Genomic DNA, 15,947 nt, shown 5'->3' on the forward strand with positions numbered 1-15,947 from the left:
TGATATATTTTGCTTCCTTTTGATGGGCAATACTCATGGGCTGCTTTCTACAGACTGCAGCCGCAATCTCGTATTGGTAGTGGCGAATCAGGCTGATTGTTCTCTTTGTGCCTGATTGTCGGTATATTTTGATGGGCAATACTCATGGGCTGCTTTCTACAGACTGCAGCCGCAATCTCGTATTGGTAGTGGCGAATCAGGCTGATTGTTCTCTTTGTGCCTTGATGTTTCCTTTTAAGTTAGATTAGACGTCACAATCTAGAAGCCTTGCATGATGAAGATAGCCCTTGATATATTTTTCTTCTGTCAGTATACTTTGATTGCCATGGCCCCTGATTGTCAGTATGTTTTGCTTCTGTAGTATGCTTTGATCGCCATGCCCCTTGAGCCTTGATTGTCAGTATATTTTGCTTCTGCCAGTATACTTTAATTGCCATGCCCCCTGATTGTCAGTATACTTTGCTTCTGTCTAATATATTTGGATGTATGTTTTTTTTTAATATTGGATGATTTTTAATGGATTTGTGGTAAGTAGTTAAATCACTCTTACGGGTCGTACATCTGTTTTGACCTGGTTTGGGAAATGACCAACTAGATGTCTTCTGCAAGACTGCAACTTTTGGTTTGATTCATGGGTAATACTTGTGAAGTTCATCTTGCAATTCAATATGAGTTAATTGGATTGTATGAATGATGATGTCTAAGGTAGTAAGGTTATTTTGTTCAAATACCCTGAGCCTAGGATGTTCCTATGTAATCTTACATTCTGAACTCACAAGCTCATTGTCAAATTTGGTGGCTAACAATCATATGCGTCTTGGGCGATACCCCCCCTGATTGTCTATATTGGATGGATGTTATATGAGATTTTTGTGGTAAGTAGTTAAATCGCTGTTATGGGTCATGCATCTGTGTTGATCTGGTCCGAAAAAATGAGCAACTAGATAGCTTCTGCAACTTTTGGTTCAATTTAGGGGTAAATTAAATCTGTACCTGTAAAGTTCATCTTGCAATTCAGACTGCATTACTTGGATCATATGAACAATGATGTCTTTGGTTATTTTGTCAAAAACTCTGAGCCCAGGATGCATAACTTTTTTCTGAATCGGATGTAATACAGGCACCTTTTATTGTGTTCACTCATTTCAGTCCGTATGTAGCACATATTGAAATATTCAGAACATCTTATATTTGTGAACGGTGGAGTACCTATGTAATCTTACATTCAAAACTCACAAGCTTAGTGTTGAATTTGGTGACTAAATTGTGTTGGTTTATCTTATCAGTCGTGTGACTAGCAATTGTATGCATTTTGCTATCTTCCGCAATGTTGTCTTTGCTGTGTTCAGACTTTTGTCTAGATCATGCCGAATTTCTCTCTGTCTGTTGCTGATCATCTCTGAGCTGGAACTTTCAGTCCTCCAAAATTACTACTTGCCGTTGCAGGGTGTCGTTTCAGCCTGAGCTTCAGTGCCGCTGCTGACAAAAACATAGTGTCATTGTCATCCTTAATGATAGTGGAAAAGCTATTTTGTTACAGTATCTTTCTTTGAGTTATTCATTCATCCTCATCGGCTGTGAATTGTGATTGAACTCGTCTATTTTGAGTTGTATGATTGGGATAAGTTTTTCTGTGTGGTATACGGTAGTGCCACTTGGTCGCATCATCTCGGCAAACTTACATTAAGAAATTGAAATTCGAGAGCAGTTACTAAAAATTAACCTGACCAAATATGGTTTCATCTATTTTTAAGCCCTAGATACCTCCATTGCACCTATGAAAACCTTAATGCCGTTTCACTTCTTTTTTTCTCAGCATAAAGCTTCTCTGTGACCCCTTCGACGCCCTCCAAACATCAACAGCTGCACATTCAATGCCAAACGGACGATACTGCCCGTCAACGCTGTTTCGTTACATCTCTGTCAGTTGATTCGCTCGTCATTATTATATACTCCATCCATTCCTAAATATAAGTCTTTATAGAACTATAGACTACATACGGAGCACAACGAGTAAATCTACACTCTAAAATGCATCTACATACATCCGTATGTGGTTCATAGTGAAATCTCTACAAAAACTTATATTTAGGAACGGAGAGAGTAGTACAGTTACTCGACGTTGTAGTGTCACATTGGGTGGTTTCAATAGATGAATAATGAGTTGTATTATTATTGGGAAAATTAGCGTGGTAGACGATACTACGACCATTTGATCACACCATTTCGCAGTCCAATTTCCGAAAGGAAGTACCGAAAATTAGCTACAGATCAAAGATAGCTTTCCTCTATTTTTAAGGCGCCGGCTGACCTCCCTCGCGCCAGGAGCTCGCACGCCCTGCACCGCTCGTACGCCGGGCCAGGCAACAACCTTTTCCTTTTCCCTCGAATGGTTTGACTTGGGCGCGCCGCCCATGACCGACACGAGATGATAGCGATGCCGTCGTCGGCGTCCTCCACGCCGGCCGCCGACGTGTTGGGCGTGCCGCCTCCGCTGCCGCAGCCGCCGGGCGCGGACGTGTCCATCATCGTGGGCGTGCTCACGGGCGTCCTCCTGGGGCTCTTCCTCTTCCTCATCTACGCCAAGCACTGCAGGCAACGCGGTGCCCGCGGCGCGGCCGGCCGCCTGGGCCTCGGGTTCCGGGCGTCGTCGACGTGCGACCGGTGCTGCTCCGGCCTGAGCCTCTCGGTCGTTGACGCGCTCCCGGTGGTCAGGTTCGGGGACATGGGCGGCGCCGCGGCGGCCGCGCAGCCGGAGTGCGCGGTGTGCCTGGGCGCGTTCGACGCGGCGGCCGACGAGCTGCTCCGGGTGCTGCCCAAGTGCCGCCACGCGTTCCACGCGGACTGCGTCGACACGTGGCTGGAGGCGCACTCGACGTGCCCCGTCTGCCGCCGCCGCGTCGGCAAGGAGGACGCATTCGCGGTGATCCCCAAGCTGGAGGCCGGCGCGGATCACGGTGACGCGGAGTGGTATCCGGCCCGCGAGGCGGAGATGCAGATCGTGGTGCGCCGACCGGCGTGACCAACCGAGGGAGCGGCATTCGACCGATGCATTTCCGGGTCACCATGCACGCCTTCGCCGTGATACCCGAGCTCGACGCCGGTCAGGCTGAGCTGCAGATTGTGGTGCACCGACCGGCGTGACTGACCGAGGGACGGTGGTTGGCCACGAGGGGTTCGGTAGCCGTCACTGTGCGGTCTAGCTGACGGCCGTCATTCGTTCATGATCTTGCTCCATTGCACGCGCGGAATGTCGCCGGCCGGCCGGCCGGAGGGAGCGGGCTTTTTGATAGCTATACTAGGCGGGCGTTCACCGTTCGTATGTAAAGTGCACAACACGCGTGTATATATAGTTTTGGAGTTGTCACGTGACATACAAGAACCCCTGAAAATCTCCACGTAGGTTAGTAACAATAGCTCGTGCAAATAAAGAGCTTACAAAAATCAGATTTGTTACCTCTAAATGCTAAAGCTAAGCTGTGGCGCCTCAGCTTAGGGAGACCGGAACACCCCGTATTATTCCAGCGCAGAGTTCAGGTCTTTTGGAATACGACACTGCTTGGTATAGAACAAATCAGCTCTTTATTACAAATACTCAGGGTACAAGGGTTCAAGTATTACAACGGCATATCTCGGCACGGCGACACTACGTCTGCGAAAGTAGCACTATGCTAGCAACAGAACAATTCAAAGCAGCGGAATAGCTTCTAGCAGCGGAACAACAACGATAATGATGGACTTCACTCCGCAGGGACTTTGGCTGGAACGCGTATCCTAGCTCGCAAACTCGGGATCTTCGACAAGCAAGCAATCACGGCATGACCTGCAAACTAGCATGACATGCCAGGTGAGTACTTTGAATGTATTCACAAACTCACAGCAACCAAGACAAACAACATCATGGTATTTACAGGCTAAACAATGATGAACATGACACTACTAGAACAATACGAGATGAGCATGGCATGGACATATTACTTAAGATGTGGACAATTATGATACTAACATGCAGCATGTTTAAGATATCATGATCCGACTTACTATGTTCAGAGGTTACCTCATAACCACCATAGATATCAACTTACCATCATGGACATCACACGATCACCTTAGGATCAACCAAGCTTGGTATTAACAATACCATAGTGAACATCACATGACCACAAGGAGCTCGATCTTTACTCGCGGTCATCACATGACCCACAAAGATCAACCAACTTCGGTATCAACGATACCATTGTGATCCTCTCACGATCACATAAAAATCAACCAACTTCTTTCCTCATCGAGCCAGGGTTGTTTATTAGTCAGGTTATTTAACTGTTGACCCATAGTGTGACCTATTACGAACTGGGCCCATACCCGCGGGCACGGCTATCGATAGATTACACACTCTGCAGAGGTTAGTACATTGTACCCACACCACAGAACCCATGTCATTGTACTCCCATTCGGGTGGACCAACTGTGTTCTAACAAAACAAATCTATTGCATGCCACTCTCCTGGCCACTCTGACAAACTCCCCTTTGGGCTAAGTCATGGGTGGCCTTGGATGCCACTCTGGACATCAAACAGCCACCATCGTGGCAAAACAAAACTAAACGGTCCCAAACAGGGACAATGGATCCATACAACTCGGGTACACAAGGTTATCGCCGCCTACCGGGCCAGGGTAGCACGCGCACATAACCTTCCCTAGTTGGAGGAACCGGCGAGAGGCATGGCAATAGAATGCATTAAGGCCTTCCCATACAGGCAAGTGTGGCTGCACTGGTCAGCTCGATTTGATGGCACTATGACTCAGCCAACATGTGTTGAAGTTGTATTAAAGTACGATTTAACTTGAATGCAATGAGCTGAGTCATAATAAAAATGACATGATGAAATGACAATGCATATGAGCATAATATCAACATAAACATGGATGTGCAACATAACCATTTAATATATAAAGCATTAGCATCAATAATAATAAAGCACTTAGTCTACTAGATGCAGATGAACATGGCATAGTGATGATCATGAATAGCACATGAACTTTTTTTCATAACAGACGATAATAATGCATCAGAGAACATCACTATTACCAGCATGTAACAATAGCAATAATGGCATATGAGAATTGACGGAGATGTGCCCTAGAGGCAATAATAAAATGGTTATTATTATATTTCCTTAATCATGATAAAGGTTTATTATTCATGCTAGAATTGTATTGACCGGGAACTTAAATACATGTGTGGATACATAAATAAATACCGTGTCCCTAGTGAGCCTCTACTAGACTAGCTCGTTGATCAAAGATGGTTAAGGTTTCCTAACCATAGACATGAGTTGTCAGTTGATAACAGGATCACATCATTAGGAGAAAGATGTGATGGACAAGACCCACTCGTTAGCTTAGCATAATGATCGCTCAATTTATTGCTATTGCTTTCTTCATGTCAAATACATATTCCTCCGACTATGAGATTATGCAACTCCTGAATACCGGAGGAATGCCTTGTGTCCTATCAAACGTCACACATAACTGGGTGATCATAAAGATGCTCTACAGGTATCCCCGAAGGTGTTTGTTGAGTTGGCATAGATCGAGATTAGGATTTTTCACTCCGAGTATTAGAGAGGTATCTCTGGGCCCTCTCGGTAATACACATCATAAGTTTGCAAGAAAATGACTAAGGAGTTAGTCATGAGGTGATGTATTATGGAACGAGTAAAGAGACTTACTGGTAACGAGATTGAACTAGGTATGAAGATATCAACGATTGAATCTCGGGCAAGTAACATACCGATAGACAAAGGGAATTACGCATGTTGTCATAACAGTTCGACCGATAAAGATCTTCGTAGAATATGTAGGAGCCAATATGGGCATCCAGGTTATGCTATTGGTTATTTTCCGGAGAGGTTTCTCGGTCATGTCTACGTAGTTCTCGAACCCGTAGGGTCCGCATGCTTAACGTTCGATGTCGATTTGGTAATATATGAGTTATGTGTTTTAGTGACCGAATGTTGTTCAGAGTCCCGGATGAGATCACAGACATGAGAAGGAGCTCCGGAATGGTCCGGAGGTAAAGATTGATATATAGGATGATGCTATTTGGTCTCCGGAATGGTTCCAGAATGCACCAGAAAGTTATCGGAATACCGAAAGGGGTTCCGGAGGCACCGGGAGAGTATTGGGCCTTATTTGGTCATGTAGAGGGAACACACCAGCCCACATGGGCTGGTGTGCCCCCCTAAGGCAGCCACGCCCAATTAGATGGAAGGGGGAGGCGCCACCTCCTCCTACCATATCTCCGGAAGGGAGAAAGGAAAGAGAAGGGGCGCCTTCCTCCTTTCCTTCTCCCTTGTGCATTATATGGAAGGGGGGGGGCACCACTAGGAAAACCCTAGGGTGGCCATCGGCCCTATTGGAGGAGCCTTAGGGCTGCCTCCTCCCCTCCCACACCTATATATGGGGAGGGGTGCCACACAATACACAGCTTATTCCACGCCGTGTGTCGGCACCCCTCCGCTCTAGATCGTCGCAGTGCTTAGGAGAAGCCCTGCAGGATTGCTTCACCACCACCATCACCACGCTGTTGTGCTGAGGGAACTCATCACCACCTTGCGATGCTTGCTGGATCAAGATGGCAAGGACGACACCGAGCCGAACCTGTGCAGAACGCGGAAGTGCCGTGTGTTCGGTACTTGAAAGTGCAACTAATCCCTGGGTGGTTGTGGTAATTCCTAACAACATATAGCTCATTGAACTAATATACTTTCAAGATGTTTATTTCAGAAAGTTCAATGATTGGCATGGAATGGACTAGAGATGTGGACCCCTCAAAATGCTAAGGACAAATATTGGCAAAAGCTCAAGACTCTTCATTTCTATTTTAGTGATCCAAGATCACATTGAGTCCATAGGAAAGCCAATACTATTAAAAGGAGATGAGATGTTGCTTAATGGTCTACTTGCTCAAAATGCTTAGTGATATGCTCCAAAGCCCTCAACCATATTCTCAAATCCAAATATGTCCTAAACCTAAAGTCAAACTCGGCCCCACCGATTTGATTCATCCGGCGCCACCGAGTTCACTTGACATAAGCCATAGCCAGAAACCCTAATCAGTTCGGTCTCATCGATAGGGATCTCGGTCTCACTGAGATGGGATTGCAAACTCTCTGTTTCCCTTCGCAACATTTCGGTCTCACCGAAATGAGCGATCGGTCCCACCGAGTTCGCAATGCAAATTCTCTGTTTCCCTTTCGTAACGTTTCAGTCTTACCGAAAGGAGCGATCGGTCCCACCGAGTTTGTCCGACCCACTCTCTGTTTGCTTGTTACTGAAATCGGTCTCACTGAGTTGAAGTAATCAGTCAAACCGAGATCAAGTTTTGCCCTAACCCTAGCTCATCGGTCCCACCGAGTTAATCATGTCAGTCCCACCGAAAATCCTAACGTCCACATTTTGAACTGAATCGGTCTCACCGAGTTCACATATTTGGTCTGACCGAGTTGGCTCTTTTGTGTGTAATGGTTAGATTTTGTGTGGAGGCTATATATACCCCTCCACCCTCCTCTCCGTTAGAGAGAGCCATCAGAACGTGCCTACACTTCCATCATTCATTTTCTGAGAGAGAACCACCTACTCATGTGTTAAGACCAAGACATTCCAATCCAACTACAAGAATCTTGATCTCTAGCCTTCCCCAAGTTGCTTTCCACTCAAATCATCTTTTCACCATAGACAAATCTGTGAGGGAGAGTTGAGTGTTGGGGAGACTATCGTTTGAAGCACAAGAGCAAGGAGTTCATCATCAACACACAATCTATTACCTTTTGGAGAATGGTGTCTCCTAGATTGGTTAGGTGTCACTTGGGAGCCTCCATCAAGATTGTGGAGTTGAAGCAAGGAGTTTGTAAGGGCAAGGAGATCACCTACTTCATGAAGATCTATCCAAGTGAGGCAAGTCCTTCGTGGGACATGGCCATGGTGGGATAGACAAGGTTTCTTCTTTGTGGACCCTTCGTGGGTGGAGCCCTCCGTGGACTCGCGCAACCGTTACCCTTCGTGGGTTGAAGTCTCCATCAACATGGATGTATGATACTACCACCTATCGGAACCACGCCAAAAATCTCCGTGTCTACATTGCGTTTTCCACTCCAAACCCCTCCCTTTACCTTCATATGCAATGATTTACATTCTGCTGCTATACTCTTAGAATTGCATGTGTAGGTTGATTGCTTGACTTGTGCTAAGTTGTTAAAATCTGTCAAGACTTAAAATTGGGAAAAGGCTAGATTATTATTTGGTCAAGTAGTCTAATCACCCCCCTCTAGACCTACTTTTGATCCTACAAGTGGTATTAGAGCTTTGGTCTCCATTTGCCTTGATTTCCATAGCTTTGGTGATCATAGCCTTGGTTTCACAACCTAGGAGAGTATGGCGTCTAGTGAGGGAAATTACCACCGTAGAGGTCCTTATTTTGATGGCACTAATTTTGCTAGTTGGAAACATAAAATGAAAATGCATATTCCTAGACATAACCCCGCTATTTGGGCTATTGCATGTATTGGCTTGCAAGGTGAATTCTTCGATGGAAGGGAACCGAATCGTGAAGCTACCATGGAAGAATTGAAGATGTTGCAATACAATGCTCAAGCTTGCGATATCCTCTTCAACGGATTATACCCCAAAAAATTCAACAAAATCAGCCGTCTTGAGTATGCAGAGGAAATTTGGGATACTTTGATTGATATGCACGAAGGTACCGACTCCATCAAGGAATCCAAATTGGATGTGCTTCAAAGTCAACTTGACAAGTTCAAAAATAAAGGATGGTGAAGGTGTCGCTGAAATATACTCTAGGCTTGCTCTCATCACAAATGAGATTGCCGCCTTAGGAAGTGAAGAGATGACCGACAGATTCATCAAGAAGATCCTAAGAGCCTTGGATGTAAAATATGGTACCGTGTGCACATTGATCCAAATGATGCCCAATTACAAAGATCTCGAGCCAACGGAGGTCATTGGTACAATTGTTGCTCATGAGATGTCACTCAAGGATAAATAAGAGCTCCATAACAAGTCTAGTGGTGCTTATGAAGCTTAATGTGATGCTCCTACATCATCAAGTGAGAAACAAGTCTTCAATGAAGAATTGAGCCTAATGCTGAAGAACTTCAACAAGTTCTACAAGAGTAGAAGCAAAGAGAGAAGTTCCAAATCAAGGTCCTACAATGACAAAAGATCTTCTAGTCATGATCGCAATTGCTTCAATTGTGGAAGACTCGGACACTACTCAAGTGAGTGTACGGCTCCCTACAAAGGAAGAGAAGACTCACCTAAAAGGAGAAGCAAAAGAGAAGAATCACCCCACCAAGAGAAAGAAGGAGTAGAGATGATCGTTATGAATGAAGGTCCTCTCGCAGAAGCAAGGATTCAGAAATGAAGGACAAGTCATCAAAGAGCTACACAAGACGAAGACATCAAGCTCATGCTGGTGACACTACAAAAAAACAGACACATCCGTGACATTTTGGGCCGAACGAATTTTTTTCCTGTCATACTTATGACACTTCTATGACAATAATTGTGACAAAACTCGGTATCATCATAGATGTGGTGGGCCCCTACTTCTATGACAAAAAATCATGACAGAAAATGGGCTTTTCATCCTGGGCGGGCCGGAGACGCAGCTGCATGACATTCTTTGGGCCGTCCATGACGGAAAAAACCGTGGTAGAAGCGAGGGCGAGGAAACTTTCGGGGAGTTCCCGGTTACGGTGGGTGGTCGGGGGCCGAGCGATGCGTGTTTGTCTCATACACGTACGCGCGTGTGTGCGAGGTGTTGGCTCTAACTGAACCCGAGCGAGGCGTTGGGCTCTAACTGAACCCGAGCGATTGCACTGCAGGCTACGCGTTACTGAACCCGAGCGATCGATCGATGACTGTTAACTGAACCCGATCGAGCGATTCCTTCGCTACTGCTGCTAACTGAAACCGATCGATACTGCCTCTGGATGAATAGTGAGCGTTGCCGGGGGGGGGGGGGTTGGATGAATAGTGAGCGGTGGGGGTGGATGAACAGGACCCCGTGGCGTTGCCTCTGGATGAACAGGACCCGACCAATCGAGCCGGTTGGGGCTGGATGAACAGGACCCCGTGGAGGGCTGGATGAACAGGACGACCCCGTGGAGGGCTGGATGAACAGTAGACGGTGGAGGGGTGGATGAACAGTAGCCCATGGAGGGGTGGTTAAACAGGAGCCCGTGGAGAGGGGTGGTTGAACAGGAGCCTGTGGAGTAGCGCGCGGTGGAGGCTGGATGAACAGGAGCTCGTGGAGGCTGGAGGAGGTCGACGGTGGATGAACAGTAGCCCGTGGAGGCTGGAGGAGGTCGACGGTGGAGATGAATAGTATCCCGTGGAGTCCTGTTTTGCGGTACACCACACCCCTCCCGATGAACAGGACCCCCGTTTCGACCGTAGCGCTCCAACACAAGTCCGTTTCGTCCGTTTTGCGGTACGCCACACCCCTCCCGATCAACAGGACCCTGTTTCGACCGTAGTTGGTCCGTTTCCTCCGTTTTGCGGTACGCCGGACCCCTCCCGATGAACAGGATCCGGTTTCAAACGTGGCTGGTCGAACACAAGGCCGTTTCCTCCATTCTGCGGTACGCCAAGCCTCGTTTCCATCGCGTGTTCCGTCCAAGCCGGTTGGCTCCCACGCGTTCTGTTGCCTCCCGATGAACACGACGCATTTCGTTGCCTCCCCATGAACACGACGCATTCCATTGCCTCCCCATGAACACAACGACGATGCAGTTTCTCCATTCCGACCGAACCATGCACACGAGCCCTGGCCGTACGTATACGCGAGTAGGCGTTCGAGACCCCGCCCGTATGTACGTACGTGGCCGTATTTACTTTCTTGCACCCTGGCCGTTGTACGTACGTGTACATGCTACGTGCGCGCCTTTACTACAACACATGCGTGCCTCTACATCGACCAGTATGTACGTACACGTTCGCGACCAGAATGACAACGCTACATACGCTTCGACCAGGTGGGTCCCGACTGTCAGGCAATTCCTTGTGTGCGAAGATGTAGCTGGTGGGTCCTAGCAGTCAGGGGGGTGAATCATTTTTTTTGCTCGGATGCACTTCCTTGCGTGCGAAGATGTAGCTGGTGGGTCCCAACAGTCAGGGGCGAATCATTTTTTTTGCCCGTAATATGGACGCACTTCCTTACGTGCGAAGATGTAGCTGGTAGGTCCCAACAGTCAGGGGGGAAACATTTTTTTCGCGAAATACGGTGGCCGTCCGGTGGGTCCCCGCTGTCAGGTGGAGGAATAATTATTTTACGCGTAATAAGGAGGCACTTCCTTGCGGCTGCTGTGGACCCAGCTGTCAGCCTCTCCACGTATAGTACTCTTCCGATGGAAGTCAGTCATTGACCATGTTGACCACGCCACACCGAGAGCACCACGGCAGTGGACGACGGCGAGGCCTAGGAAGGGGACGACGCGTAGCCGGGGAAGACGCGACAGTGGATGCCCACGCGGAGAGGAGTACGAGGGTCCACTGGTTCAACTGCGGTGTGAGGCTGCCGTCGCCGCAGAATAACAGGGGGTGTGGGTGAGTAGAGGGATGGCCTAGCCAGCGGTGGGAGTAGTAGGAGGCGGTGAGGCCTCCACGGCATCACAGACGGCCATGGGAGGCAGGAGCATGCGACACGACCGGCGCTGCTTTGGGCGCCTGGAGCAATAAGACCAGAGTTTGAAGAAGCACTACGGCCGTTGGATGGACATCGTACGATCACTAGAGCTAGAATCGTTCATATTGACTAAAGTTGACAAAGGCCTCCGTCCCAGTCAACTTAGTAGGCCCACAAGTCAGCCTCCCACCATGGTTGGTCCCAGCTAGCAGGGGGAGTATTCATTTTTTTGTGCATAATAAGGAGGCACTTCCGGTGGGTCCGAGCTGACAGCGGTGGGAACGTTTTTTTCACGAAATAGGGTGGCCCGTCCAGTGGGTCCCAGCAGTCAGGGGAAACGTTTTTTTGTGAAATACGGTGGCCCGTCTGGTGGGTCCCAGCAGTCAGGGGGGAAACGTTTTTTTCACGAAGTACTGGTGGCCCGTCCGGTGGGTCCCTGCTGTCAGGTGGAGGAATAATTATTTTCCGCGTAATAAGGAGGCACTTCCTTGCGGCTGCCATGGACCCAGCTGTCATCCTCTCCACGTACAGTACTCTTCCGATGGAATTCGGTCGTTGACCACATTGACCACGCCACACCGAGAGCACCACGGCGGTGGACGACGGCGAGGCCTAGGAAGGGGACGACACAGAGCCAGGGAAGACGCGGCAGTGGATGCCCACGCGGAGAGGAGTACGATGGTTCACTGGTTCGGCTGCACTGCCGTCGCCGCAGAATAATAGGGGGTGTGGGTGAGTGGAGTGGAGGGATGGCCTGGCCAGCAGTGTGAGTAGTATGGGGGCGGTGAGGCCTCCGCGGCAGCACAGCCGGCCACGGGAGGCAGCAGCAGGCGGCATGACCGGCGCTGCTTTGGGCGGCTGGAGCAAGAAGACCAGAGGTTGAAGAAGCACTACGGCCGTTGGATGGACATCATACGGTCAGTCGAGCTAGAATTTTGCATATTGACTAAGTTGACAAAGCCCTCCGTCCCTGTCAACTTAGTAGGCCCACTATGCTGGGTCCCAGCTAGCAGGGGGAGTATTCATTTTTTTTGTGCATAATAAGGCGGCACTTCCTTGCGTGCGAAGATATAGCTGGTGGGTCCGAGATGTCAGCGGCGGTAACGTTTTTTCCGCGAAATACAGAGGCCCTTTCGGTGGGTCCCAGATGTCAGGTGGACGAATCATTATTTTGCGCGTAATAAGGAGGCATTTCCTTGCGTGTGACCGTGGACCCAGCTGTCAGCCTCTCCACGTACAATCCACTTCAGATGCATGTCAGTCGTTGACCACGTTGACCATGCCACGCGAGAGCACCAGGGCGGTGGATGACGGCGAGGCCTAGGAAGGGAACGACACGGAGCCAGGAAAGACTCGGCAGTTATTTCCCACGTGGAGGGGAGTACGACTGTACGAGGGTTTACTGGTTCGTCTACCGTCGCCGAAGAATAACAGCAGGTGTGGGTGAGTCGAGGGATGGCTAGACCAACGATGGGAGTACGATGGGGCGGTGAGGCCTGCGCGGCAGCACAGCCGGACGCGGGGAGGAGGGAGCAGGCAGTCCCGCCGACGCTTGTTTGAGCGGCTGGAGCAGGAAGAGCAGAGATTGAAGAAGCACGACGGCCGTTGGATGGACATCCAACAGTCACTGCTTGTGCGTCAACCTTTTTTTAGGAAAGCCTCAAATCTGTGGAAAACAGCATATAGGCCATCTGCCATGATTTCTAATAATTTACAACTCATTTGCTAATTCTTACGGTTTTTTTGGAGCCCATATTATTTTTGTTAGCATTACAGCCCATATTGTGGCCATGGTTAAAAAATTATACGAAATTGTGCATATGTCGGTGCGGTCTGAACTGTTTTTAATCCCGAAATTTTGAGTCACATTCAGACTGATTTTAAAAATAAATGTATATCAATATAAAATCCAATAAATTGTCCACACATAAAAATCAATGCAATTTAAAACCTCGGAATGAAAAAAAGATATTTGAACCTATTGCCGGTTTGATGTGTTTTAAAAATGTACAGCCCATTTCTCATTACTGATAGGCCATTTTCTCGGCCAGCCGAATGAAGCTCTCCTCGTCTTGAAAGATTTGCAGCCCAACAGGCCTGATAAAGCGACTTACTTGACAAATCACAAAAAAACTGGGCTAGCCATTTTCAGAAAAAAAAAACTACTGGGCTGGTCTGTGGTAAACATAAAAGAAAAGGCTGTCTAGACAGGCCAGAGTGTCCCGCACAGCCCAGTTGACACCCTGCTTCTGTCTCAAAAACAAATTAGATAATTGCCACTCCAATTATGGCGATTCATAAAAATGCCACTGCAATTTCCAAACTTTGAAAAATGCCACTGCAATTTTTGCAAACTTTGAAAAATGCCATTGCAGTTTGCAAACTTTGAAAAACGCCACTCCAGACTTCGAAAAATGCCACTAGAAATGGCATGAAATGGCATTTTTCATAGTTTGGAAATTGCAGTGGCATTTCTCGGAAACAACATATTTGGAGTGGCATTTATCAAATTAACCTAACACAAAAATAACTGGGCGAGATGCTGGGTCCCTGGTGTCATCCGCTCGTTGTGCAATTCTCTCATTTATTGACTACGTTGACAATGGCATGGGACCCAGATGTCAGAAATCCACTAGGAGGAGCCATTTTTTATTGGCTTGAAATAAGGAGGCACTTGCTTGTGTACTGCCATGACCTTGGCGGGTCCTTGCTGTCATCCTCTCCACGTACAATCATCTCCTGATTGTGTACGCGTCAACTTGGTAGGCCCACAAGTCAGCCTCTAAACCCATGGAGGACAAATGCAACCCATTTAAAAAAATAACAGCCCATTCCATACATTCAAACAGAAAGTTCAACATTCAGAGCAAAGTAACAGGTCTGATCCACATATAGAGTACTGAACTTCCACGTTGACAACCATCATAGCCAAGTTAACTATCTACTCACACTAATACTCTAGTAGCGTACAAGTACTAACTTACTCTTAGCTAACTAGATGATGCCGGCCGCCATCTGCGGTACACGCTAAATGCCGGCACCGGCGTCCTGTGCCTCGCCTCGGACTTGCCAGAGGTGCGATAGGGCGTGTTGCTCGCGCGCGTTGGCCCTTTCCATGCCGGCGTGGTCCACCAAAGCTTCGGCTTCCAAGCGGGAAACCCACTTGACGAGCTGGTAGTAAAAATGGGCGTCGCGAAGGCATGCGTGCCCGACAGCCTCCAGGGCTATTTGCCGGGCGACGACCTCCACATAGTCGGCCCAGTTACCTGTGCTCTGCTTGCGACTCAGAGCGTCCGTGCACTGCTGCTCCATGTCCCACTGGCGGCGCAAATTGGCGATACGCTGCTCCTCCGCCCGGCGATCGCGCTCCAAAAACTCCTGCTCCTCCGCCAGGCGGTCGCGCTCCAACAAGTCCTCGATCTCCGCATTGCCATCTAAAGACAGATAGAATGACTCCTCCCTCCGTCTGCCTTCCGCTGAAAAACCGAACACTAGTTCCGGCGGTGACCGCCTCCGGCGTCGCCTACCATGGATGGGCGGGGGCATGGCGGACGTGGCAAGCGACGTCGGGCCGGTGGGGGCTTATGAGAATATGGCGAGTTGGGTCACGGTGCCACCGGAGAAGGCCGGGAAACAGTACTTATAGGCAGAAGGTAGCGCGATGGTCATCGGAATTCAATGCATAAGCAGGCATGGCCTAGCGCGCCAGCGTGCCGTGGAAAACTAGAGAAACTAAAATTATGACTGTGTCGTCCCGTCCCGTCTGGGTCGCACGCCGGCATGACGGTCAAACGAGTGCACTTTAATTATCTCCCTCCTTGTCAATAATGATTCCACGGATTTAAAAAGCCCGCAACAATTAAAGCGCATCATTTTTCGCATCAGTTAGCTGCCTTAATTATGGCCGACTGCATGCAGGCACTCAGAATCGCTCGCAACCAGTATGTGGAGCAGCATGCAACGAGTCGCAGCCGAGGGCACGCATGCAGCCACTTAAATCGCTGGAATTAATTAGGCTTAAACTTCTGCATGCCGTTAATTATTGCCATGCCTTGGTCTTGCTGCTTTGCTCACGGGACTAATAAACCCAGACGGAGGGAGTACCTTGGTTGGTGAGAGGTTTGAATTAAGCCCTGCAAACCGGAATGGAGGTACTAGTACGTGCGTGATCCGCTATTTATTCGTGTAGGATCGAGTAGGTCATTTCTTGAATTGAGCCCTGCAAACCAGAAAGGAGG

The 15,947-nt window shown here is 48.5% G+C and overlaps 1 protein-coding gene across 1 annotated transcript; it reads left to right on the forward strand.

Annotated features, from left to right (window-relative positions):
* The first annotated feature begins 2,437 nt into the window (after window positions 1-2,437).
* On the forward strand, window positions 2,438-3,296 carry LOC123042344 (RING-H2 finger protein ATL43-like). The gene has a single exon (XM_044464819.1). The coding sequence runs from the start codon at window positions 2,438-2,440 to the stop codon at window positions 3,020-3,022; it is 585 nt and encodes a 194-aa protein (XP_044320754.1). The 3' UTR covers window positions 3,023-3,296.
* Window positions 3,297-15,947: the final 12,651 nt, after the last annotated feature.

This window comes from Triticum aestivum, chromosome 2B (genome assembly GCF_018294505.1).
Source record: "Triticum aestivum cultivar Chinese Spring chromosome 2B, IWGSC CS RefSeq v2.1, whole genome shotgun sequence".
NCBI lineage: Eukaryota > Viridiplantae > Streptophyta > Magnoliopsida > Poales > Poaceae > Triticum > Triticum aestivum.